General features: G+C 39.7%; 1 protein-coding gene across 1 annotated transcript; it reads left to right on the top strand.

The window, feature by feature from the left end:
* Positions 1–1,533: 1,533 nt before the first annotated feature.
* On the top strand, positions 1,534–22,894 carry CBLIF (cobalamin binding intrinsic factor). The gene is made up of 9 exons (XM_082477304.1): positions 1,534–2,286; positions 2,982–3,158; positions 3,905–4,018; positions 4,434–4,574; positions 6,446–6,627; positions 10,642–10,819; positions 12,192–12,393; positions 14,547–14,665; positions 16,721–22,894. Exons 1-9 carry the CDS (start codon positions 2,184–2,186, stop codon positions 16,780–16,782), a joined length of 1,278 nt encoding a protein of 425 aa, XP_082333430.1. The 5' UTR covers positions 1,534–2,183; the 3' UTR covers positions 16,783–22,894.
* The last annotated feature ends 1,928 nt before the right edge of the window (positions 22,895–24,822 follow it).

Here is a 24,822-nt window from a genome sequence, read left to right as displayed (position 1 = left end):
AAAAAAAATGCTTTTTTTTATCACCCATGCTATATATTTGTTCATTAATTCACTCATTCAGAAAGTATTCATTTGATAATGCCACTTGCAGCAACATGGATGGACCTAGAGATTATCATACTAAATGAAGTAAGTCAGACAGAGAAAGACAAATATCATGAGATACTTACATGTGGAATCTAAAATATGATACAAATGAACTTATCTACAGCACAGAAACAGACTCACAGACTTAGAAAACAAACTATGGTTACCAAAGGGGAAAGGGGGTGGGGGAGGGATAAATTAGGATTTGGGGATTAGCAGATACAAACTACTATATATAAAATAGATAAACAACAAGGTCCTACGGTATAGCACAGGGAACTATATTCAATATCCTGTAGTAAACAAAATGGAAAAGAATATGAAAAGAATATATAACTGAATCACTCTGCTGTACACCAGAAACTAAAAAATAAAATAAAATAAAATAAATAATATGAAATAAAATTAAAAAATAAATAAAATGTTTAAAAAGTATTCATTTGATTCCTACTGTGAGCTGGGCAGTGTCTCAAGTACCTGGGACAGACAAAGCAGTGAACAGAATAGATTAAGCTCCTGCCCCTTTGGAGCAGACATTCTAGTGGGGAAGGAGACAGACAGTAAGTGAACTACACATAGAGTATGACAGAGGGCGAGGAGCTAGAGCAGGTAAGGGGCACGGTGGGTGTCAGGGGGGTGAGGCTGTCTCATATGGAATGGTCTGGAAGCCTTCTCTAAAAGCTGACCTTTGAGCAGAGACATGAAAGAAGTGAGGGAGCCACCGTGAGAGTATTTGGAGTAAGGATTTCCCAGGCAGAGAGGACAGCAAGAGCAAAGGTGGCTGATGGGTTCAAGGAACAAGAAGTGCTGCTGCAGGGAGATCAGCTCTGTGCTTTGTGACCACCTAGAGGGGTGGGATAGGGAGGGCGGGAGGGAGGGAGGAGATATGGGAACATATGTGTATGTATAACTGATTTACTTTGTTATAAAGCAGAACTAACACACCACTGTAAAGCAATTATACTCCGATAAAGATGTTAAAAAAAAAAAAAAAATCTCAGAAAAAAAAAAAAAAAAAAAGAAGTGCTGCTGGAACAGAGTGAACAAAGGAGAAAGTGGGTGGAGGTGAGGTCCAGAAGGAAACCAGATGCCAGATCTTACAGGGCCTGGAGGTCGTTAAAAGGAATTTGAATTTTTTTTTTGCTTTTTCATCATATGGTATATTTTTTCAATTTTTATCGGACTATAGTTGATTTACAATGTTGTGTTAGTCTAAGCTGGGAGTCACTGTGAGAATGGCCTCCTAAAAGGAGCTACTTAAAATGCGGTAGTTAGAAAAAACAGTAGCCCCCTCCTTCATAATCTCATTATTTCCAGTTCTCTGTGTGAGGGGGAGATATACTTTGCTTTATTATACAGCTACAATTCTAAAAAAGTTTTTAATATATACATATTACTTAATATAGTTCATTGATCTCACGCTTTGCAATTACTTACTTTAAAAGATAATATCTGAAAGCCCTGGGTGTTTGAAACTGCTTTCAGCCCCAGATAAGGAAAGAGAAATCAAACAAAACAATTTATGGCCCACTGCTTTCCCGACATCAAACAACTTCAAAGAGCCTGGGCCGGAACCCAGGTCATGTCAATTTAATTGATTGCATAAAGCCAGACCTCACCTGGCCGATGCTCACCTGAGAGCCTAAGAGGGCCTATTGGAAAGCAAATGCCTCAGACTGTAAGTGAGGTGGTGCCTTAGGAATCCCCCAAACCTCAATGAAGTGGTTGCCGATAAACAGCCGAGAGGCTGCCTGGGAGTGCAAAGGCCTAGGAGAAAGTCTCTGTTATACGCACACATCAGCCGGCCTCCCAGGATTTTAGTAAAGGACGCTTGGTCACCGCGTATTAAGCCCTGAGTGTCTCCTATGACTGTGCGGCCTAGATGTGACCTTCAGGCACCTTGGAGGCTCTATAGTAGGTAAACTTAGATAAGCAAATGGAAATTAGTTTTATCAGGGAGAGAGCGGTCAGCATAAGTGGTTAGGAGTGGCTGGAGGATGGGGGAGAAGGGCAGACTGTTTTACAAAGAGAAGCGTATATAAGAAAAAGTAGAGAAATACTCTACTTGCCAACACTGGGACTTGTGAACGGGAGACATGGACAGGACAGGGGAGAGTGGGATGAGCCGGGTCGCCCTCCAACTCCTGACCCTCCTCTGGGCTATGACTGGGACCAGCACCCAGACCCGAAGCTCATGCTGTGAGTAGAGCATTTTTTCCAAGGTCGGAAGCAGTTACCCTGGGGATAGGCAGAAACCTCAGACACTGACGTCTGCTCATGAGATAGTGCCTGAAAATAGCGATCACTCTAGGAGTTCCAAAACGGGTGAGTCAGGGTGTGAGCGTGTGTGGTGCATCTTTCCTGACTTAATAGCATAAGTTCTTTGAGAGGCAAGTCTACGCATTTTACTTTAAGAGAAATTGAAATACCATTGCAGGAATGATGGTTGATGATACAGAGAAAGACCCTCAGTGGCCGTTCTGACCAGGTACCACTACTAGTGAGAATGTTGGGTACCTGCTGAGGATAGGTCATATCCCAAATCTTTCATATTTTTCATGTAAGAGGGAGAAAAAAATGGATGCAAGGAAACCAGTGACTTCTAGGAACATGCTAGAAATAGCATGAAATGTCTGTGAGCCATAGTGCTCGATGTGACTAAGTGAAAAATCACCTTCTTAAAGACAAGGGTTATTTGGGAAGATGTAGGGACTAATTGGCCTCAAAAGAAAAAGCCCAATGTTTTCCCCATTGCTCTTTAATAATCACCCCAAAGGGAGCATCCCTGAGGATACCAAGGCTAATCCTGTCTTCTCCTAAGAGACACAGGAAACATGTTTCTGAGAAGAGGGAATGAGGATGACGGGTTTGGTAAACGGCTTTGTCCCTTGCAGCTGTTCCCTTAGCAGAGCAGCCCTCGGTTAATGGCATCCAAGTGCTCATGGAAAGCTCCGTGTTCAACTCTGCCTTCCCAAACCCCAGCATCCTGATTGCCATGAACCTGGCCGGAGCCTACAACTTGGAGGCCCAGAAGCTCCTGACTTACAAGCTCATGGCCAGTGACACAGCCGGTGAGAAGCCAGGGCCCCTCTGCCCGCTCCCTGAATCTCCACCCCCAGGGCCCACCTCCATGTCGCCCCACCCCAATGCTACCTGTGATGGTACCTGAATCACCCAAACACCTTTCCCTGCATACCTGGAAGGACTCATGTGTGAAGTCAGGGCATTCACACAGGAGGGCAGTAAAGCAGAAAGAGCTCTAGATTAAATGTAAAAGAGTGGATTTCCAGGTCTGGCTCTGCCACTTACTAATTCTGTGACCTTGAACTAGTCACAGATCCCCATCAACCACATGTTCGTCATTTGCGAAATGCAAATAATTCTAATAACAATAACACTAATAGCAATAACAACAACAATAACAATAATAATAAAATCTCTGTTCTGCCTACTTCACAGGAGTTGCCTTGAGGTTCAAATTAGATAAACTTGAGTAAAGTTAAAATTATCCTGTAACTATACATTTTTTATATAGGAATTTGTATGGGTATTCTTGCTGCTTTTCTAAACAGATACCAGGAATTCCTTATGGGGTTGTCAAGTCACATAGAGGCCACTAGATTAATGGCCTACTTAATGTTTTTCCATACTTCTTCAATGTTTTTCCATACTTCTTTCCTTAAGAAAGATCAAAAAACTAATCACATTATTTAAAAAATCGAAACGATCTGGAAAGAAGCAGAGAGCTCAGCCTGGCCCCTGGTGCTCTCTCCCGTGAGAATGCCTTTGTTTAACTATATTGTTCTCTCTTCTACAGACCTTACCATTGGTCAGCTTGCCCTCACCATTATGGCCCTCACCTCCTCCTGCCGAGACCCTGGGAACCGAGTATCGATTCTACAGAGACAGATGGAAAACTGGGCACCTGCCAGTAAGACCTCACCAGAAGGGAGGGGGAAGTGAGGCAAATGGCCCTTCCTGAGAATTTTAAATCTATAAAGAAAAAGGAAGGGAGAGTGGAAGTTTAGGCAAGAGACACAAAGTACCTCTGATGATCCCACAAGTGAGATCTCCACTTCCAATCCAATGAACTAGAAAAGACCACTATCCCAGGGAAACAGTTCTATGCCATCATTGAAGAGAGCAGCATCCCTTTTATTCTGTTCTCATGCCAGATGACAGTCTTACTCTGAGACACATGGACGTTATCTCTTGCCATATGGTATCTTTCTTTTTGGACAGGTTTTCTAGCAATGTCTCTTTAAAAGGTTTGGCTTTTCCTTTTTCACAAATATCTTCTTTATGGTGAACGTTAGTCTTATGAAGGCCCTCTATCCCTTTCCAAGGCCTCAATACCCATGCTTCATCCTTCTATGGGCCCAGTCTGGCGATCTTGGCGCTGTGCCAGAACAACCCGGAGAAGACCTTACCCATAGCGACCCGCTTTGCCAAGAGCCTGCTGGCCAATTCCTCTCCCTTCAACGTGGGTAAGTAGGTCACCACTTTCACACAGTGCCCTGAGCTGGGAACATCAAGGTCACGGAAGGGTAGAGCTGGAGGGAAAGTGGGAGGGGGGGAGCTTTCCATGGAAGAGGAGCTCAGGACCATGAAAATGTCTGTAGATGAGAGATACTTGGCAAATATTTGTTGGACATGTGAATTAAGGTATAAATGAAAGAGAGAAAATAAAACAGAAACCAGGACAATACTTGACATGTCTGACAGTTACAGACAAATCAGAATCTCCATTGAGAACAATAAATATGTCATCCAAGTCAGGAGTTGTTCCCAGACGAGTGATTAAATTATTAAATCAGTGTCTGGACTCAGTCCCACCCTGAACCTCCTCTTAAATCGCTGCTGTTGCTTCCACACTCTATTCTTCTCGATGCTTCTCCTTACTACATCCAAATATTCTCTCTTTTTTTTTTTTTTTTTGGCTGTGTTGGGTCTTTGTTGCTGTTTGTGGGCTTTCTCTAGTTGTGGCGAGCAGGGTTGGAGCATGGGCTCTAGGTGCATGGGCTTCAGTAGTTGCAGCACGCAGGCTTCAGTAGTTGTGGCTTGCAGGCTCTAGAGTGCAGGCTCAGTAGTTGCGGCACACGGGCTTCGTTGCTCCGCGGCATGTGGGATCTTCCCGGACCAGGGCTCGAACCCATGTCCCCTGTGTTGGCAGGCAGATTCTTAACCACTGTGCCACCAGGGAAGTCCCCAAATATTCTCTTTATACTAAACAGCTACTCTCTGTACATTAAACCCATAATGCTCCCCTTCAAGGATGCATTGGAACCATCTTATTCCTTCATCCTGCAAGCACGTGGCTGCTTGTGAATGGAAGCTCTGTCCTCTACCACACCATGTCCTTCTTCTGCACATAACGATCCCTTCTCTGTATGATGCCCTCTGTGGGGGCCACTGTTATGTCCCTCATTGGTGGTCATCTTTTCTCCTCTACCACTATCTAAGCAACAGTATTATCTCAGGTTTTCACCCCTTATACATGCCACATGAGCAACCTCTCTCCTTTCAGGCTTTATCAGACCAGCACACAGGTAGATATTTACTCAAGTACCCTCCCCATGGGTCAAACACAGACTGGCCTCTGTTTCCCATCTGGGACCTCATGCATTGCTGGGACCTCTCTGCCAGTTCAGGAAATTGGGACTTCTTTGCCAACATTGTCATCCTTAATGAGGTGATGAAATTTTGGGTGGAGATTAGGGTGGGGAGGAAAAGATTGATGAAAAAAGTGCCATCTGGCAAGTCTTTGATTTGTTCTGGTCTCGTCATGCCAGAGTTTGCCCATTCAGTTCACACATAATAAGAATGAAATAATGAAAAAAGCCCTTGTGCTGGGTACTATGGGAGATGAAAATCCCCGCCCTCCCCCCATCCGAGAACTCACAGGGCACAGTAACAGCAGAGAGTGCCGAGATTGCAAAACAGGTACAAACAACAAATGCTAAAGGAACCCAGAAAAGAGACTACACTTGTTGTATGGGGTGACAGAGAGGACTTCAGTGAGAGGTGGTGATGGCTGCACCTTCACCACTGCTGACATTTTGAAAGATAAACATTGGGACAAGAGAAGTGGATTGAAAATGCTCCTAGTTGACTTTCATTCAAAGCCTGAGCTGTGGAGTCATACAGATCTGCATTCAGGTGTGTGGCCTTGGGCAGTTACCTAACCTCTCTGAGCCTCCATTTCCTCATCCCCTAAATGGAGATAATTATAGGTCCTATTTCACAGACTGTCCTGAAGGGTAAAGGAGGTAATGAACCTGAACACAATAAGCACACAAATGTTAGTTGTTCATATTGTGGTGGTGGTGGTTGTCTTATCCCGTGCTGTGATTCTCAGACACAGGAGCAATGGTGACCTTGGCTCTGACCTGTATGTACCACAAGATCCCTGTAGGTTCCGAGGACGATTACAGAGTCCTGTTCGGTCAGGTACTAAAGAATACTGTGGAGAATATCAGCATGAGGATCCAAGACAATGGCATCATCGGAAACACCTACAGCACTGGCCTTGCCATGCAGGTAAATGCGTCATTGATGCCCTTCGCTGGGTCCATGTCCCCAAGCCTGGATTGTAGGACCAAGAGACCAGGCTTCTGGTAGTATCTCTGGGGAGGACCAGCTACTGTGACTAGAGGTAGATTCCTTATGGCACCTGTGCCTCAGTTTCTCTACTGGTGAAATGCAGGTAAGTGTTAATTCATCCCTACCTCACAGGTAAAGTATAAAACCAAATATGCATGAACTCTTTTCCCTTCCGTGGAAAAAAAAAAGAAATAAATAAATCCAAGAAATATATTGGTTTATTATGAATAATGATCAGTTTGTTCATAATAATTATAGACAATTGAAAGTTTGGTGTATTAAAAAATAAGGATATTCAAGGAGGTCCTCAAAAAATATTGAATCTTCTGATTCCATGCTGCCAATCAAGTGTTCTTTTATCAGATCTTTACCTTGATCCAAAAAAAGGTGGGATTGTATTCAAAATGATTAATGAAAATGATCTAAAACTGCCTGGACATCTAGTCTTTGTCAAGGTCTTTTACTATCTCAGTCTCAGTTCAACCTCACAAAGATCCCTAATATATGGCAGCGCCAGATGTGTCTGGTCATCAAGTCTATGCTCAGTCCTATGCTTCCCTAGTATAGAGTCTCAGGCTTGGATTCTATAAGATGCTGCTTGATATAGCTCCAAATACAACCACACACACACACACACACACACACACACACACACACACACACACACACACAGACCCCTCCCCTTCCGTTGATTAGGGCAACATCTTCCCATGGAAAACACACCGATAATAACGGGGAGAGAGAACCAACTAGAATCAAAAATTAAAGGGTCATCTGTGGCCAAATCCTGTAGTCCAAACTAAGAAATTTATGCTCCAGAGTCTCAAAATGCCCCATGGGATTAATAGAAAAACTACATCATGACCTTCCCAACTTGGAAATCCCAAGAAACAGAGAATCATAATATTATGCTTAGTGAATTAAATCAAGCAAAGAAAGATAAATGCTGCATGATATCACCTATATGTGGCATCTAAAAAATAATACAAATGAATGTATATGCAAAACAGAAACAGACTCATAGATATAGAAAACAAACTTGTGGTTACCAAAGGGGAGAGGGAAGGGGGGAGGGACAAATTAGGGATGTGGGACTAACAGGTACAAACTACTATGTATAAAATAGATAAGCAACAAGAATATACTGTATAGCACAGGGAATTATACCCATTATCTTGTAATAATCTATAATGGAGTATAATCTGCAAAAATACTGAATCACTATACCATATGCCTGAAACTAAAATAATATTATAAATCAACTATACATCAATAAAAAATAAAGAAACAGACCCATGGAGTTACAATGCCAACCCTAAATCTAATTTAGCTCTGGACTAGTGCAGGGGGTTGGAGACTGGTCTGATATTCTATACATTAAAAATTAGTGATGTAATGTACAGTATGGTGACTATTGTTAATAATACTGTATTATATATTTGAAAGTTACTAAGAGAGTACATCTTAAAAGTTCTCATCACAATATAAAAAATGTGAAACTATGTGTGGTGATGAATGTTAACTAGACTTAAACTGTGACCATTTGACAATGTATACAAATATCAAATCATTTGTTACTACACCTGAAACAAATATAATGTTATATGTCAATTACATCTCAATTTTTAAAATATTTTTTAAAATTAAGATTAAAAAATGAGCAAAGGGCATAAATAGACTAGAAACTAGTTCATGTTAAACATAAGAGTAAACACAAAGTCCCCACTCCAATGTGCCATAGGACCAACTAATGAAAATAAAGTCAGTTTCTACATCATGTCGTGGTCAATAAAATTTTGTCAGAGAACAAAACACTGCCAGGGCTCAGGTCTAGAAAGCTTTGTCGGGGAACAAAGGAAGTCTTGAAGAAATCTAAGGCAAGTTTTATTCATGACTCACTTAAAATAACCTTGCTCACCTTAGAGCCAGACAGAGAAGTGTTTGCTTTTGCTAATTTGGTTTGTGAATTCTATTTGGGATTTTAGCACCTGCAGAGTACACCGTGAAAAGCTGTACCTGGGAATTAAAGTTTTTCCTTGGAAAAAGGCAGGACCTCCATATCCAGATATCATCCATATCCAGATATCACAGGCCACGTGGATTACTTATCAGTTAGGATACATAACCTCGCCCTACCTGAGTTACGCCAGAGTTTACCCAGGCAGTCTGAAGTCTGAAATCACCAGATATCTACTATATAAACTTTTTCTAATCTAAAATGTTCTGGTGTCAAAAACAAAGGGTTTCTAAGGCTGTAACAACTTGGGTTTGCATCCCAGATTGGCCACCATCTTCGGCAAATATTGAATTTCCTGGAATTTCATTTTCCCCATAATAGCAAAGGTATAAAAAAGTCACAGGCACAATGTGGCATTTAATAATTGTTTGTGATCTCTCCCAGTGGAAGAGAGGTGATATTTAGCTTCCTTTGCAACCTTCACTCACCCTCTGCCAGCTGTCAGTGCCCTTCAAGTGACCTAGGCCACCCACATTGTTTCCCAGAGGCATTTCCTCCTCTTTCTTCCGTAAATATTCCAACACTTTCAAGGTTCCTCTGACAAGAACCTAACTTGGGGACATAAACTTCTTCATGCAAAGTTATTATTGACTTCTAACTGGCTAATGCATTACTCCTTTCTAAAGAGTTGGTGTTGTGATGTTTTATCCCAAGGGGATACATCTCACTTAGTGGGATTTGGGATATGAATATGGCAAGTGGACGAGATACAGATACGGTTGCTGGGAAAGCCTAACTGATGCCCTTTAACCAAACTGCCCTGTAAAGGGGCCTCTGGGAAGAGCCATTGTCATGGTTAGGGAGGTTAACAGAGCCTGTCAAAACTGCCTAGTTGCTCACAGTACTGCCTCTAGCTCACAGCCATTTCTGACTCCCCCCCCTTCTCCCATTTCCCATCCAAAGCTTCAGGTGAATGGGTCATCAACAACCCCAGCCCATTAACATGGTGGATGAGTCAGCACAACCCTAAAGGCAGGGAGGTGCTAAGGACAGCTTCCCAACACACCATTACAAAATGCTTTTGCACAGCATCCCATCTGAACCTCCAATCACCGCCCCAAAGGTAGGCAGGAACTATGATTTCTATTTTACCCATGAGACAGAAAACTCAGCAAAGTAGAGTGACTTGCTTGGTGTATTCATCAAGACTCATTTTGCAAATAACAGAAACCCAAATAATGTTTGCTTAAGAAAAAAAAATGGAGATTTACTATTTCACATAAACTGGGGGATCCAGGGCTCGATTAGGTGATTTCAGGATTAATCAGAATAGAGGGCTCAAATCATATCAGGGATCACTCTTTCATCATCTCTCAGCCATAGTTTTTCTCATTCTCTCCTGCTGTATGGCTTCTTCAGAGTGGCTGAGAAAGATGGTCACTAGCACCTCAATGATTACTAACCCCTCAATGATTACTAACCCCAGCAAGGCGGAAGAAATATTTCTTCCACCCTTGTGGCCAGGATCGTGGAGCCTCTAGCTGACAGTACTGACATGATCAAAGAATGTGGGAAGAGTCCACCAAAGGGTGTGTAGAACAACAAAAAACAAAAGTCTACTACTGTTAGATGGCCAGGTTGTCCTACACTAAATCTTCCCCAGGAGCTTGCTTTGCCAGCTCTCATCCTCCTTCTACATGCAAGAACTGTTAGTAAATACAGCAGCCCTAATAGCACTCCCTGAATCTGAGTGTAGCTCAGACATTTATTGTGTGACTGCTATGTGACAGACACTGAACTAAGCAGTGGGGACACAGCCGTGAATAAGACAGATGTTGTCCTGAACCTCGTGCAGCTTCGGTTTTGGACTCTGGTTGATCACAAAGATTAGTGATCAAGTCTGTCCCTTATAAAGCTAATAAAGGCCAACTCTCAGCTATACCTAATCTGTCTCTCTCTCTCTCCCCACCCTCCCACCCCCACCCCGGCCCCAGGCTCTCTCCGTGACACCTGAACGACCTAACAAGGAGTGGAACTGCCAGAAGACCATGGATTCTGTACTGGATGAGATTAAGGAGGGGAAATTCCACAACCCCATGTCCATTGCCCAAATCCTCCCTTCCCTGAAAGGCAAGACATACCTAGATGTGCCCCATGTGTCTTGCAGCCCTGGTAAGAACTCTTAACATCTGTCTCTCCCTATAAAGTGGCAACTTATGCCAGGAATGATACGTGGACCAATTTTAAGGGGCATAAGGGCTTGTTAAATCCATGACTGCCATGTAGGCAGGGCCAGTTCCTAAGAGTTGTGTGTTAGCACGCAGCCATGCTGTCCTGCCCTCAGAATTCTGCTCCCGCGTCCACTTCATTCAACACACATTTACTGAGCACCTACTACAGGTAAATCATTTTGTTGGATGCTTGTGGAGAGAGAAGATCCATGGTCCTAACAGTCAAATAACATATGACTTCATTCATTCATTTGACAAATGCACCAAACATTAGGCAATATCTTATCATAGCTGCTATTTACAAAGTCAGGAGATGGTATGTAGACAAAAACTACAATATTTGGAAAAATGAAGTAAGTATTAAGCAGAAATAGAAACCATATACAGTGCAAAAGCAAAGAAAGTATGACCGATCATTGAGTTTGGGAACCTTAGGAGAAGAACAGAGTTGACATTTCAGCCAAGACTTGGAGATGTAAAAATGTGCTCACAGCACACCAAAGGGATGGTGTGGAAATCTGGCACATTACCTTTTTATTTGAAATATCTTTATTTTATCCATTTACAAATATAATACAGAGATACTTAAAATTCAAACATGGCAGAAATATACATCTAGAAAGGAGAGTCCTGCAGAAAAATTTATCACCCCAGAGTCTTTGGTATAGAGTCCTCCAACTCTTCTTTCTAATCAAATACTAACATAAAGTATGATTCATCTTATGTTGCATGGACTTCCTGAGATAAGCAGAGATTAGTAAGCTCCTTGTCTATCTCAGTACAGAATCTATAGAGACCACAATTAAGCAATCTGACCACAATCATACCAAACATAGCCACATTCACTAACTCCTTAGGCTGCTTCCCAAAGATTTCCCAACTTGAACAAGGTGGCCATGGAGTCCTTCCTAGGATTCTACACTAGGTGCCCAGGTATTTTGTTAAATGGTCTGAAACTTACTACCTTTGCTTCCAGATTCTTCGGGTTAACAAAAAACCCCAAGTGAACAGAGAGCACCATGTAAAATACGTGACTTAGGGCTCACAATCCTCCCTTCAGTTTACAAATCCTTTTAACAAAATAAACGTTCGTTATTAAGCTAGCTGTCAGTTCTTCAGCTACGATCAATTCTCTAGGATGGAAATGAGAGCTTCATAGGTCACACCAGTTCTTCAGAACAATCCACAAAGGACACAAAACCACTGTCATCTCTTGAAATGTGTTCTGGGATAAGCTGCCAATAACAGAGATTTTGTACCTATACTACAAACTCCATAATCTTTAACATACTTGGCCTCTTTGCTCTTCCCAGGTCATGAGGTGCAACCAACTCTACCCAACCCTCCTAGCCCTGTTCCCACCTCAGCATACAATATCACCGTCAAATACACCATAAATAACCAGCTGAGGGGTGTGGAGCGTCTCTTCAATGAGACCATCAATGTTAGTGTAAAAAGAGGATCAGTGCTACTTGTTGTCCTAGAGGAAGCACAGCGCGAAAACCCCACATTCAAGTGAGTGTTACAAGTGACATGCACCACTCCTCCCAAGCCCAACCTGAATTCCCATTCTCTCTCTCCTTCCTTCATTTTCTTGCTTTTTTCCCTTCTGATAATGTAACAGATCTTTATTTAATAGCCCTTTGAGGAGCCTGCAATCTAGTAACTAGGCAAGGCTCTCATAAAAATTAAATCATTCAAGTCAATATAAGATGGAGTTTTTAAAACAGGAATTCAAAGGAGAGAGAGCACAGTGTGGATTAGAAGAGTCAAGGAAGGCTGGTGGCTTTGGACCACATTCAAAGAATAGGTACCATACAGGAAGATATGGAAGGATGGTATTCAAGGATGAGGGGGATGGTGAGGACAAAGCATTCGAGACAGGACTGAGCAAGGAATTTAAGGTCAATGAGTAGACCAGCTTGACTAGACAAGAGAATACAGGACTGAATTAAATGAATGATGTCTGGAAGGATAGATTGGGTGATATTGTAGAAAGCCTGAAATACCAGGCTAAGGAATTCAGACTTCATGTTGCAGAGAAGGGTTGAAAGTTTTTGAGTAAGAAAAGTCATGTTGTAAAATGTTAATTGGTTTGGGGAATGAGTGACAAGGAGGAAAGCTAGGGCATGACTACAGAAATGAAGCTGTAAACTGATGAGGACTTCATCTAGGAGAAATGTACTCATACCAAGGAAGATGCCCCAGGGCTCATGAGTGACTGGATGTGGGGGTCAAGAGCAAGAAGCTTCAAAACTATTGGTAGGAGTGTCAGGAAGAAAGAATGTCCTTCAGAGAAAAACCCAATTCCTTTAGATGATTAATTGTTGGCATTCAAAACAGAAACATTAGGAAGCTTTTGGAGGTATAAAGGAAGTCCTAGAAAAAGAGGTCAGGACAAGCAAAAGAGATTGGGTAGCCACCTGATAGAGTTGACCACTGAAGTTAGGGACAGTGTAGTAGGTGGCAGATACAATGCTTCCAATAAACCACGAGACAGATATAATTATTCCCATTTTACAGATAGAACCACTTAGGCCCAAAATGGTTAAGTAATATTCTGAAGATCATATAACATGCAACTAGTGGAATTGAGATCTGAAACCAGATTTGACTGACTCTTATGTTCTTTCTACTACCCAGTTGGGAAAGGGAAAGATATAGAAATAAATCACAAAGGAGAACATTAAACTTTGGGGAATGTTTATAGTTTGCAAAAAGAGGGAACAGTAGAGAAATATGGAGAAGCCTAAGCTATAGGAGGAGGAGGGGGAAGATGCCAGGTCATGGAAAGGAAAAGAGGAGATACTTTCAAAGGAAAGATGGTCCAATCCAAATTCTGCAGAGGGATGTCCAGGAGAAAGACTGACAAAGGCCAAGGAATAGATGAGTGACATGGGATCTATTCTCCAGGGTTAGGATAAGTACACGTGTCTGCCACCCACAGACCAGCTCCATAACTTCCCTAACTTCTGTAGAACAGGTCAAGATAAAGATCGCATTTCGAGAATACTTAATTTTCCAACAACCTGCTGAATATCCTTTACTTCTTCTCTAAGCTTAGCTTTAATTTTGCCTGATTTAACTTTTCCTAACTATAAATGTAATAAATACACATAGAAGAAATTTTGAGGGGGGGAAGCATAAAGAAGAAAACAAAGCATCTATAGGTCTATCCACAATATAATCACTGTTGATATTTTTTATAATTTTATAGGTATTTTCTCCATGCATATTACAAATAGTTGTGATCCATAATATACAAGATAGATATTTCTGATACAACATGTATCCCACATTTTCACTTAATATTATTGCATAAGCATTTTCCCATTTCACTGAAAAATATTGAAAATTATGATTTTCATAACTGCAAAAGAGTCAATCTTGGATATTCATTCCATCACTCACCTAATTTTTTTGCCCATTGTTGGACATTTACATTTTAAAAATTTGCTTATTGATAGGTTTTTAAAAAATCTGTTCATTTTATTTTTATTTAATTCCAAATGAAGTAATTTTATGTTCATTAGTCATTTGCATTTTCTCTTTGAAACATGATTTTTTCTGATCTTTAAAGCATTTAGAAGGTCTCTGTCCCTTCATCTTAACTTCTTATTGCCTGACTTAAAGTGAGGTATTAATCGTATATGACTTTATTCTTACAGATTTGAAACCACAATGACATCCTGGGGACCTATGGTCTCTTCTATTAACAATATCGCTGAAAATGTTAATCACAAGACGTATTGGCAGTTCCTGAGCGGCAAAACACCTTTAAATGAAGGTGAGAGAAGAAAAGGAATGTGGGCATTTTCTCCATCGTTTGAAGGCTAATTCTTTCATTGCCATATTTAATTTATTCATTTATTTAATTGATAAATAATTGTGAGACTGTATGTATATACAATAATTGTACATATAGCTGTTAAATACGTATGTACATACGCAGATATATTATGAATATATATACAGTGTTGATAGATAGATAGAAAGATAGAACAGATGGGTTGCTCTCTAAAATAGCTTTTGAAAAAATCAAGAATCCTAACTCCACTCCGAGCCAGTGGGAAAATATCCAGTGAACAAGAAAAGTGGATTGACCTAAAGTAGTAAGAGCTAAAGAAGGAAAAAGCAGATGTGAGAAAGATTTTTTTTTTTAAGTGTGTGATCTAAGGAGATGGCCAATTTGGGGTTAAAAAATTAAACACGTATGTGTAAAGCAAAAGAACAGTGAATTCATAGCCAGTGGGAAATAAATGAGAGGGATAAGATAACATCTATTAATGTAGTAACGTTATCTTATTTCATACTCACATCAACTCTGTAGGCATTAGTGACTCTTTTTACAACAAAAAAAACTAAAGTCTCACAAACAAAAAAGGGACTTGCCCAAGGCATACACGTAGTATGTGATAGAGCAGATAATCAAGACCACAGCTTCACTCAAAATCCATTCTTCGCCTTCTTTTGTTGTAGTGTTGTTAAAAATCACCAGAAAGAAGAATGTTTAGGTGGAGAAAGGGGGAAGAATAAAACTCAGACTTCAGCAAAACCTTAACAATCTTTAAAATGTTTGTGCAAATACTAAAATATCCTGCAGCTTAAAGAGTACTGGTCTATGGTTTTGTCGAAGGATGATGTTACCTAGTTAACCTGATGTTCATTGTCACCGTGCTTTGTCAAGGTGCTTCATTATCCAAGACTACAATGAGAGAGACGTTTTTCCTAGAGCCTACCATGGAATTGACAAAAAAAATCTGTTCAGAATTTGTGGAACTGAAGCACAGCATTTAAGAAAGATCTTAGAGTCACATAAGCCTTGGTTAGGATACCCTTCTCTCTCTCTCTTTTTTTTTTTTTTTTGCCACACCATACAGCTTGCAGGATCTTAGTTCCCTGACCAGGGATCAAACCTGGGCCTAGCAGTAAAAGCGCTGAGTCCTAACCACTGCACCACCAGGGAATTCCTGAAGCCCCTTCTCTTATTTTCTAGCTACACTAGGCAAATAATGAATCTTCTCTGAGGCACAGTGCCCACAGCCATACTATGGAAAGAGCAATAACCATTTCTTAGGTTATTGTGAGGATTAGAAATAATGTGTTTGAAATGAGTAAATTCAGTACCTTTTGCATGGCATTTGTTCAAAAATGCTAATCACTATTGTTATTAATTCTCTTACCACCTTCATCTCAAGAATTGCCCTGGGAACTTAAATCAGGCTAATTCTCATGTCTGCCAGTTACTTTTCTTCTCTGGGGAAAAGAAAGTCCTCTGAGATCCAAAAAGATTTGGGCCTGAAATTGTCATGCTTTCTGATGCCTGGCTACTTCAGAGTTAATCATCGATTATGTCATCATCTGTGTTTCCTGCCCAGAAAGACAAGAATTCTCAACCCACTGCCCTTCCTCACTTCTTACAAAATCTTCCAAAATGAACATGAGTTCCTGCCTTGAATGCTCTAAATTTGGCTTACATAAGCCATTTTAATAGTAACTACTTTCTTGCATACTTATTATGTGTCAGATACTGTATGAGGCATTTGGCAGTCATTATTTCTAATCCTGAAAATAATTCTTCAGCATAAATACTAGTAGTACAATAGTGTGTATGAGGGAAGGAGGTTGGCACAATATAAGGGGCTTGGCCAAAGATGTGCTCCACATGGCAACTGAGAACCTGGAAACAAGGACCCCTGAATCTCAGTTCCATGCTCCCTTCATACTAATCAACTCTTTGGCAATTTTGTCTCTCTAACCAATTTAATGGGCTGGTCCCGTGGGAGGGTGGCGTGGTTATGGGCACCGTGGGCACCTCGTGTTGTTCTCTGCTTGTTTCCAGGAGTTGCTGACTACAAACCCTTCAACCACGAGCACATCACAGCCAACTTCACACAGTACTAAGGAGGAGAAGGATTGAGCTTCTATCAAACGTCCCCAGAGGACGGCTGGAATTTTTTTTTCACCTCATTCAAATCAGTGCAAAAATGTTGGTATTTACAATGCTACCATATTCCTGGTTAAAACATGGAAACCACAATGTAAAATAAATGATGCAAACTTCACTGGAGTTTCAACGTCTGTGACCCATGAAAGAAAAAGTCCGGCTTCTCAAGACAATGATGGCCAGTCATCATTTAAACCTACGGTGAGGGGGAAACGGGGGGTCTCGCTGATATTTTGGAAGGTCATTCTGATCTTTTTGATTAATTAACCAACACACTCTTTTATTCTATAAAGGAAATGATGTATCTTTAAAACTTCTATTTTTATTTCTTATACCAAGTACTCCTTTTCAAATCACCTAGTGTAAACATGTATATGTACACACACATTCATCCATACATAAAGTGACCAAAATTATTTTATATGAAGCTCCCAGATGGTTCAGAACTAGGTAAATCATGTTATCGATATATCACAACTCTCCCCTTCCATTTCCAATATTTGTTCTACGTAAATCACATTTCAAATATATTTTATATAATTTATATATGTATTTAATATATTAATATGAACATAATGTGTATTTAATATTAATATAAATTTAACATACAATATGTTTTATATATTAAATGTAGATATATAACTGTGTCCCATAAATAATACATATAATATTTTAGATATAAAATATAGATCTATAATCTCACCCTGTCCTACATATGTATATAAATAGTGAAGTTACAGATCTTTGGGAGAAAAATTTAAGACAATCAACTGGTAAATTCTGCTTGTTGGAGTCAACACTGGAACAAACTTTCTAGAGAAGAATATGAACATTTGTATCAAAAGACATAAGATATACACTTTGATCCCCAAAAGTCCTAATTCTGAAATTTATAGAAAGGGGGAAATCATAAGAGGACACAGAAATATATATAAGAATCTAAATGTCAGCTGGGATGATTAGAGAAAAAAACTTAGATATGCAGCCTCAATACAGTTCCTAAAACTGAAGCCCAGAAGTGGACAGACTTCACGGCCCCATCACAGGCCTCCCCTCCTGGCATCTCAGAGTAAGAACCTGCTCTCTGGTAACAATCTGGCTCCCAGGAGAAAGAGGCGTGAACCACACAGGCCCAGATCCTCACACCCATCACAACTATTAGGTAAGTCACCGTATCCCCGAAAAAGACCAGGACTGTTACAATGGTAGAAACCCTCAGGGAGTGGTGAATAAGTGCTCTCTCATAACATATCATAATGTTTGTAATATGGAAAACATGGAAACAATATGTATGTCCAAAAACAGAGCAATGCATAGGTAAACCCTGGTGGGTCTGTATGAGGGGATTCTTATAAGTCACTAAAATTCATGTTGAAGATAAATACTTGATGACATGAAAAGACATTCATGCATAGCCAAGTGAAGCAATCAGACTACACAACATCACAATATCATCCATCCCAGGGTGTGACAGTGGTTATCTCTGCACGATAGAATGATTAGTGATAGATGTTTTTTTGTTTATTTGTTTCTCTGGTTTCTAAGTTTTCTCCATTCAACACATAATAATTGAGCAATGGAAATGGGGGGAAATTATTTTAAACAAAGATGACTTTTTCTCCTTTAACAAAAAATTGGGCAACCAAAGGAAGGGGTGTGTGTGTGTGTATTCCGCACCCAGTGTTTGCTCTAATGATAGAAATTGAAGGGAAAAGAGGGGCATGAAAGACTAGGGGGAATCTCAGGCTGGTTTCATGTATGAAAACCTCGTTTTAACTACCTACCTAGTAATTAACTGTGTTCATCTGTATTGGCAGGGGTGGGGGACAGGGGAGTGAGGTTGACAATGGGTCTGCTATAAGAAGTTGCAATTCCCCTTTGAGGAAGCACCTTAATTAAATGTAGTCTGTGTGGGTTCATTTTTGCGTAATCTGTAATGCCCCAGACTGCATTCCGTTGTTTCAGTGACTACAATAAGTGCTTTTGTGACCTCTAGTGGTCATGGCTGGTAAAGGTTAAGCCTCCTTTAGAGAGTGGTCAGTTATGCATAACCACTTTTGCGAAGATGCAGGAGAAAGAGGAAGGAAGATTGCTACCAAATACTTTTCCCCTATTTAAAAATAGTATGGAATTAACAAAGTGGATATAGAGGGAACATACCTCTACATGATAAAGGCAAGCCTACAGTCAATATCTTACTCAAGCATGAAAAGCTGAAAGCATTTCCTCCAAGATCAGGAACAAGACAAGGATGCCTATTCTTGCCACTTTTATTCAACATAGTATTGGAAGTCCTAGTCACAGCAGTCAGACAAAGAAAAAAGAAATAAAAGGAATCCAAATTGGAAAGGAATAAATAAAACTATCACTGTTTGCAGATGACATGATACTACATATAGAAATTCGAGACATTACCAAATAACTAGAGCTAATAAATGAATTCAATAAAGTTGCAGGATACAAATTAATATAAAGAAATGTCATGTTTCTATATACTAACAACAAACTATCAGAACAATTAAGAAAACAATCCCACTTATAATTGCATCAAAAAGGATAAAATAAGAATAAATCTAACCAAAGAGGGAAAATACTTGTACTCAGAAAACTATAAGACACTGATCACAGAACTAGAACAAATTCTAAAATTTGTATGGAAACACAAAAGACCCTGAATAGCCAAAGCAATTTGAGAAAGAAGAACAAAGTTGGAGGTATCATGCTCCCTGATTTCAAACTACACTTCAAAGCTACAGTAATCTAAACAGTATGGTACTGGCACAAAAAATAGATCAAAGGAACAGAATAGTGGATCCAGAAATAAACCACACTTATATGGTCAATTAAGCTACAATGAAGGAGACAAGAATATATGACGGGGAAAAGACAGCTCCTTTAATAAATGGTTTTGGGAAAACTGAACAGCTATGTGCAGAAGAATCAAACGAGACTACTTCCTCACACCATATATAAAAATAAACGCAAAATGGATTAAAGTTGTAAGTGTAAGACCTGAAACCATAAAACTCCTAGAAGGAAACAGAGGCAGTAAGCTCTTTGACATCAGCCTTAGCAGTATTTTTTTGCATATGTCTCCTTAAGCAAGAGAAACAAAAGCAAAAATTTTTTAAATGGGACAACATCAAACTAGAAATCTTTTGTACAGCAAAGGATACTATCAATCAAGTGAAAAGGCAGCCTACTAAGTGTAAGAAGATACTTACAAATGATGTATCTGATGAGAGATTAATATCCAAAATACACAAAGAACTCATACAACTCAACATGAAAAAAAAAACCCTGATTTTAAAATGGGCAGAGGACCTGAATAGACATTTTTTTTTCAAAGAAAACATACAGAAACCAACAGGTACATGAAAAGATGCTCAATATTGTTAATCAGCAAATCAAAACCACAATGAGATACAACCTCACACCTGTCAGAATGGCTATCATCAAAAAGACAACAAATAACAAGTGTTGGCAAGGATGTGGAGAAATTAGAACCCTCGTGTACTGTTGGTAGGATTGTAAATTGATGCAGCCACTATGAAAAACCGTATGGAGCCTCCTTTAAAAATTTAAATAGAACTGCCATATGATCCAGCAATTTCACTTCTGAGTATTGACCTGATGAAGATATAAAAAAATATAATTCAAAAAGATATAAACACTGCAATGTTTATTGCAGCACTATTTACAATAGCCAAGATATGGAAGCAACCTAAGTGTCTATCAATAGAAATCTTACCATTTGTGACAATCTAGATGGATCTAGAGGGTATTGTGCTAAGTGAAATAAGTCAGACAAAGAAAGACAAATATTGCATGATCTCACTTATATGTGGAATCTAAAAACAAACAAACAAACAAAACAAAATGAAAACAGATTCACAGATACACAGAACAAACAGGTGATTGCCAGAAGGGGAGCAGTGAAATAGGTGAAGGGGGTTAAGAGGTACAAACCTCAGTTATATAATAAATAAGTCAAGGGAATATATAGCATAAGGAATGTGGTCAATAATATCGTAATAACTATTTATGGGTCCAGATGGTTACAAGACTTATCGTGGGGAACATTTCATAATGTATGCAAGTGTCAAGTCATTATGTAGTACATCTGAAACTAACATAATATTGTATGTCAACTATATTTCAATTAAAACAAGTTTTAAAAGGTACAAATGAACTTATCTACAAAACAGAAACAGAGTCACAGATGTAGAAAACAAACTTATGGTTACCAGGGAGTAAGGGTGGGGAGGGATGAATTGAAAGATTGGGATTGACATATACACACTACTATATATAAAATAGATAACTAATATGGACTTACTGTACAGCACAGGGAACTCTACTCAATACTCTGTAATGGCCTATATGGGAAAAGAATCTAAAAAAGAGTGGATACATGTATATGTATAAGTGATTCACTTTACTGTACACCTGAAACTAACACAACACTGCAAATCACCTATACTCCAATAAAAATTTTTTAAAAAACCAAAAATATTCCAAAACAACTGACTACAATTAAATTTCACAAGTAAATGATTCTTGTTCCTTTGGGTCTGGGTTTGCCAATCAGCTTTCATACAGTTGCCTGCTTCTGGAACCAAGTCCTTGACTTTGTTTGCAGGTACACTCTTTAGAGTTGTCTCAGCGATGCCAGCTTTAAGCTCTGAAACCTATGCTAATAAATCAATTTCCTGAAATACCATTAAATACATAAATAAATAAATAAATTTTTAATAAAAAATAAAATAAAAACAATATGCAACGGTACTTGCCTTTAACCAGCTATCTGAATGACTTGTAGCAAGTTCATGATTGAAGATAACATGCTGATGAGGAGGTAGAACTAAATTACTTGACTCCTCTAGCCCCTCCCAACTGAAAGCCTGTAGTTCTTTGAAATAGCAAAAGCCTTGAGTCTTGCTCAGAAGTGCAAATGATTCTGAGATTAAAATGAACACACACACACAAAAATACGAAGAACAAGAATTCTGGCCAAGGAAATAAAAATGGAAAGGGAGAGAAGATGGAACTTAACAAAAAGTTTTAAATTTTATCTTGAAGACCAAACATGCAAAACGTGCCATAATGTTTTTTGCAAAGTAAAGTGCAAAAATGGAGACCTTGACAAGACATATATAAAAATGTGTAATAAAGTAACAATGATTAAAACAGTGTATCATTGGTTTCAGAACAGAGAGAACATGAGAACGGAATAAAATGTCAAAAGGAATCAAAAAAATTATGTGGGAATTTAGTACATTATAAAGTCACATATTAAATGAGGATTTTCAACTTGGAAAAGAATTATTTTAGATCCCTACCTCTGGCCCTTATAAGCACATGATCAGAGTCAAAAACTCTTAAGAAAATTACTGTCAGATTTTTCTGCTTAAAAAAAAACATAATGGGGAATTTGCTAGCGGTCCAGTGGTCAGACTCCTTGCTTTCACTGCCAAGAGCCCAAGTTCAATCCCTGGTCAGGGAACTAAGATCCCACAAGCTGCGTGACATAGCCGGAAAAAAAAAAAAAAAAAATCATAATGGTCATGCTTCAAAAAAAAATTAAAAGACATACTGAAAAATGAAAAAAAAATCAAAACATATACAACTGAAGTGGAGTTAATGTACTTATACATAACAAGCAGTTTTGAATTGATAAAAAAATGAACAGTATGATCGAAAAGTACACAAGCAAGCAAATCACACATACAGTAAAACAAACAGACAAAAACATATGAAACCAAAGAGATGAGAAAAAGTTCAACATTGCTAGTTATTTTTTAAAATTTTTATTGCTAGTTATTGCAAACTAAGGGACTTCCCTGGTGGTCCAGTGGTTAAGACTCCGTGCTTCCAATGCAGGGACTGCGGGTTCAATCCCTGGTCTGGGAGTTAAGATTCCACATGTTGTTTGGCCAAAAAAATAAAAAATAAAAACAAAAAAGCAAACTAAGTATAACCAGATGTAGGTTAGATCACTAAGTAGAACTCAGAGAAGGCTATCAGAAATCAACTTTAGTTTACCTTGCTACTATTTATCCAAACCAACTCTGTGAGGCTGGGGTTTTTTTGCATTTTCTCATTACTCTCTGATATTAAAAAAAAAAAAAGTTGTGTTGTCACTTCTAACCACAGAAAACATATTGATTTCAGTAACTAAAATGTCCAAAACTGTGTAAAAATCAAAACTCTGAATTGCATTTGAAGGTAAAGCTGCTCCCTGCTCCCAGCTCAGCCCAACTCCAGATAGAAAGTGGGGAAAACAAAAAATGGAGGCAAGGGAAGAGGTCTCTATTTCCTCACTTCTGCACATTTACCAATCACTTAAGATCTTTTCTGCCCCTGACCCCTCACCTCTGACCCCTTTGGGATGGCTTACCATCATGGCACCTGTTATGAGTTGACTTGTATCCTCCTCTCCCCTGAAAAAAATATAAGTTGGAGTCCTAACCCCTAGCACCTCAAAATGTGGCCTTATTTGGAGAAAGGATCTTTACTGAGGAAATCAAGTTATAGTGAGGTAATTAAGGTGGGCCCTAATCCAATAAGACTAGCGTTCTTATAAAAAGGGGGAATTTGGACACATGACAGACAAACATAGAGGGAAAAAGATATGAAGAGACACAGGGAGAAGACGGCCATCTACCAGCCAAGCAGAGATCCTTCCCCACAGCCCTCAAAGAGACCAACCCTGCTGACACCTTGATTTCACACTTCAAGCCTCCAGAACTGTGAGGCAATAAAATTCTATTGTTTAAGCCACCCAGTCTGGGGTACTTTGTTACAGCATCCAACAGTACCGACTCGGGTCCGGGTATAGTTTAAAGTATACTCTTTCTCTTATGGTGCTTTATGGAGTCTTCAGAGGACACACACACACACACACACACACACACACACACACACACACACACACACACACACACACACACACACACACACACACACACACACACACACACACACACACACACACACACACACACACACACACACACACACACACACACACACACACACACACACACACACACACACACACACACACACACCCTAACCCTAACTGCTGAGGACATCTCAGTTCCCTTGATGCAGGCAAATTCACCTCTGCTAAACGTTTGGCTGTTTGCATATAATTCTTCTCACAGGCCCTGGACATCCATCATTACACCTCTTCCACCTTCTCTCTCCTTGTCTCTCCATGGGGTCCCATTGGACAGGATATAAGAAAACCGTAAACCCACACACTGCACTGGGGTCTGCATCTGGTCAAGAGGATATTCACACCTTTGACCTGCCATCAATAGTAATGTGGCTACTTCTCTCTACTCTGATGTCACAGGCTGCTTTGATCAGCCTCCAAACATAGACTTTCCCAAGCCTGTGTCAACACCAACCCCCTTCAAACTGCAGAGGCCTCATATCAAGCTCTCTGCGTGATCTTGAAGTGTCTCTCACTAAGCTTGATGGATCACCTCACCCCTAACCATTGGAGAGGGGAAGTGAAACTCACAGTATATCAACTCTGTCCAACGAAATCTTTATTGTCATTGCCAGTTTCCACTTCCTTTCTTGATTTTTCCAGTGCTTTTTACAGGCTGGAGGAGAGTGGGTAGCTAAGGAAAGCAAAGCCACTTCCAACCAGCTCCTTTATAAGTCCAGCCTAGGAGGCCCAGCTCCTCACTTTGGAATACGGGGATGACCACATACTTTGGGCCCTCAGGCAAAACTAAGTCAGAAGCAATTCTGCTTTAAAACCCTGTTATAAACATAACATTGGATGTGGTTTTTCACCTTTCGTATTGGCAAAGCTCTAAAAGAACTTTCATATCCTTCCTCAGAAAGGGTGTATATAAACAGGGTGTAAATATATCACGCTGATACATTGTTGGTGAAGGCCAGTTTCAAGCAATTTTATGAGGTAAAATGATTTTCAATGAACATCCCTTTGATCCAGTGATTTTTCTTTGGAATTT

This window comes from Balaenoptera physalus, assembly GCF_965194825.1.
Source record: "Balaenoptera physalus genome assembly, chromosome: 10".
Lineage (NCBI taxonomy): Eukaryota > Metazoa > Chordata > Mammalia > Artiodactyla > Balaenopteridae > Balaenoptera > Balaenoptera physalus.
Note: the sequence above shows the minus strand (reverse complement) of the source record. Positions and strands in the feature narration are given on the sequence as shown.

Bases quoted from the DNA above. Each gene is read 5' to 3' on its own strand.
- CBLIF (XM_082477304.1), top strand. From the start codon at position 2,184: ATGGACAGGACAGGGGAGAGTGGGATGAGCCGGGTCGCCCTCCAACTC. The intron at 2,287-2,981 runs GTGAGTAGAGCA...TGTCCCTTGCAG, and splicing joins CCAGACCCGAAGCTCATGCT to CTGTTCCCTTAGCAGAGCAG. The intron at 14,666-16,720 runs GTGAGAGAAGAA...GCTTGTTTCCAG, and splicing joins CAAAACACCTTTAAATGAAG to GAGTTGCTGACTACAAACCC.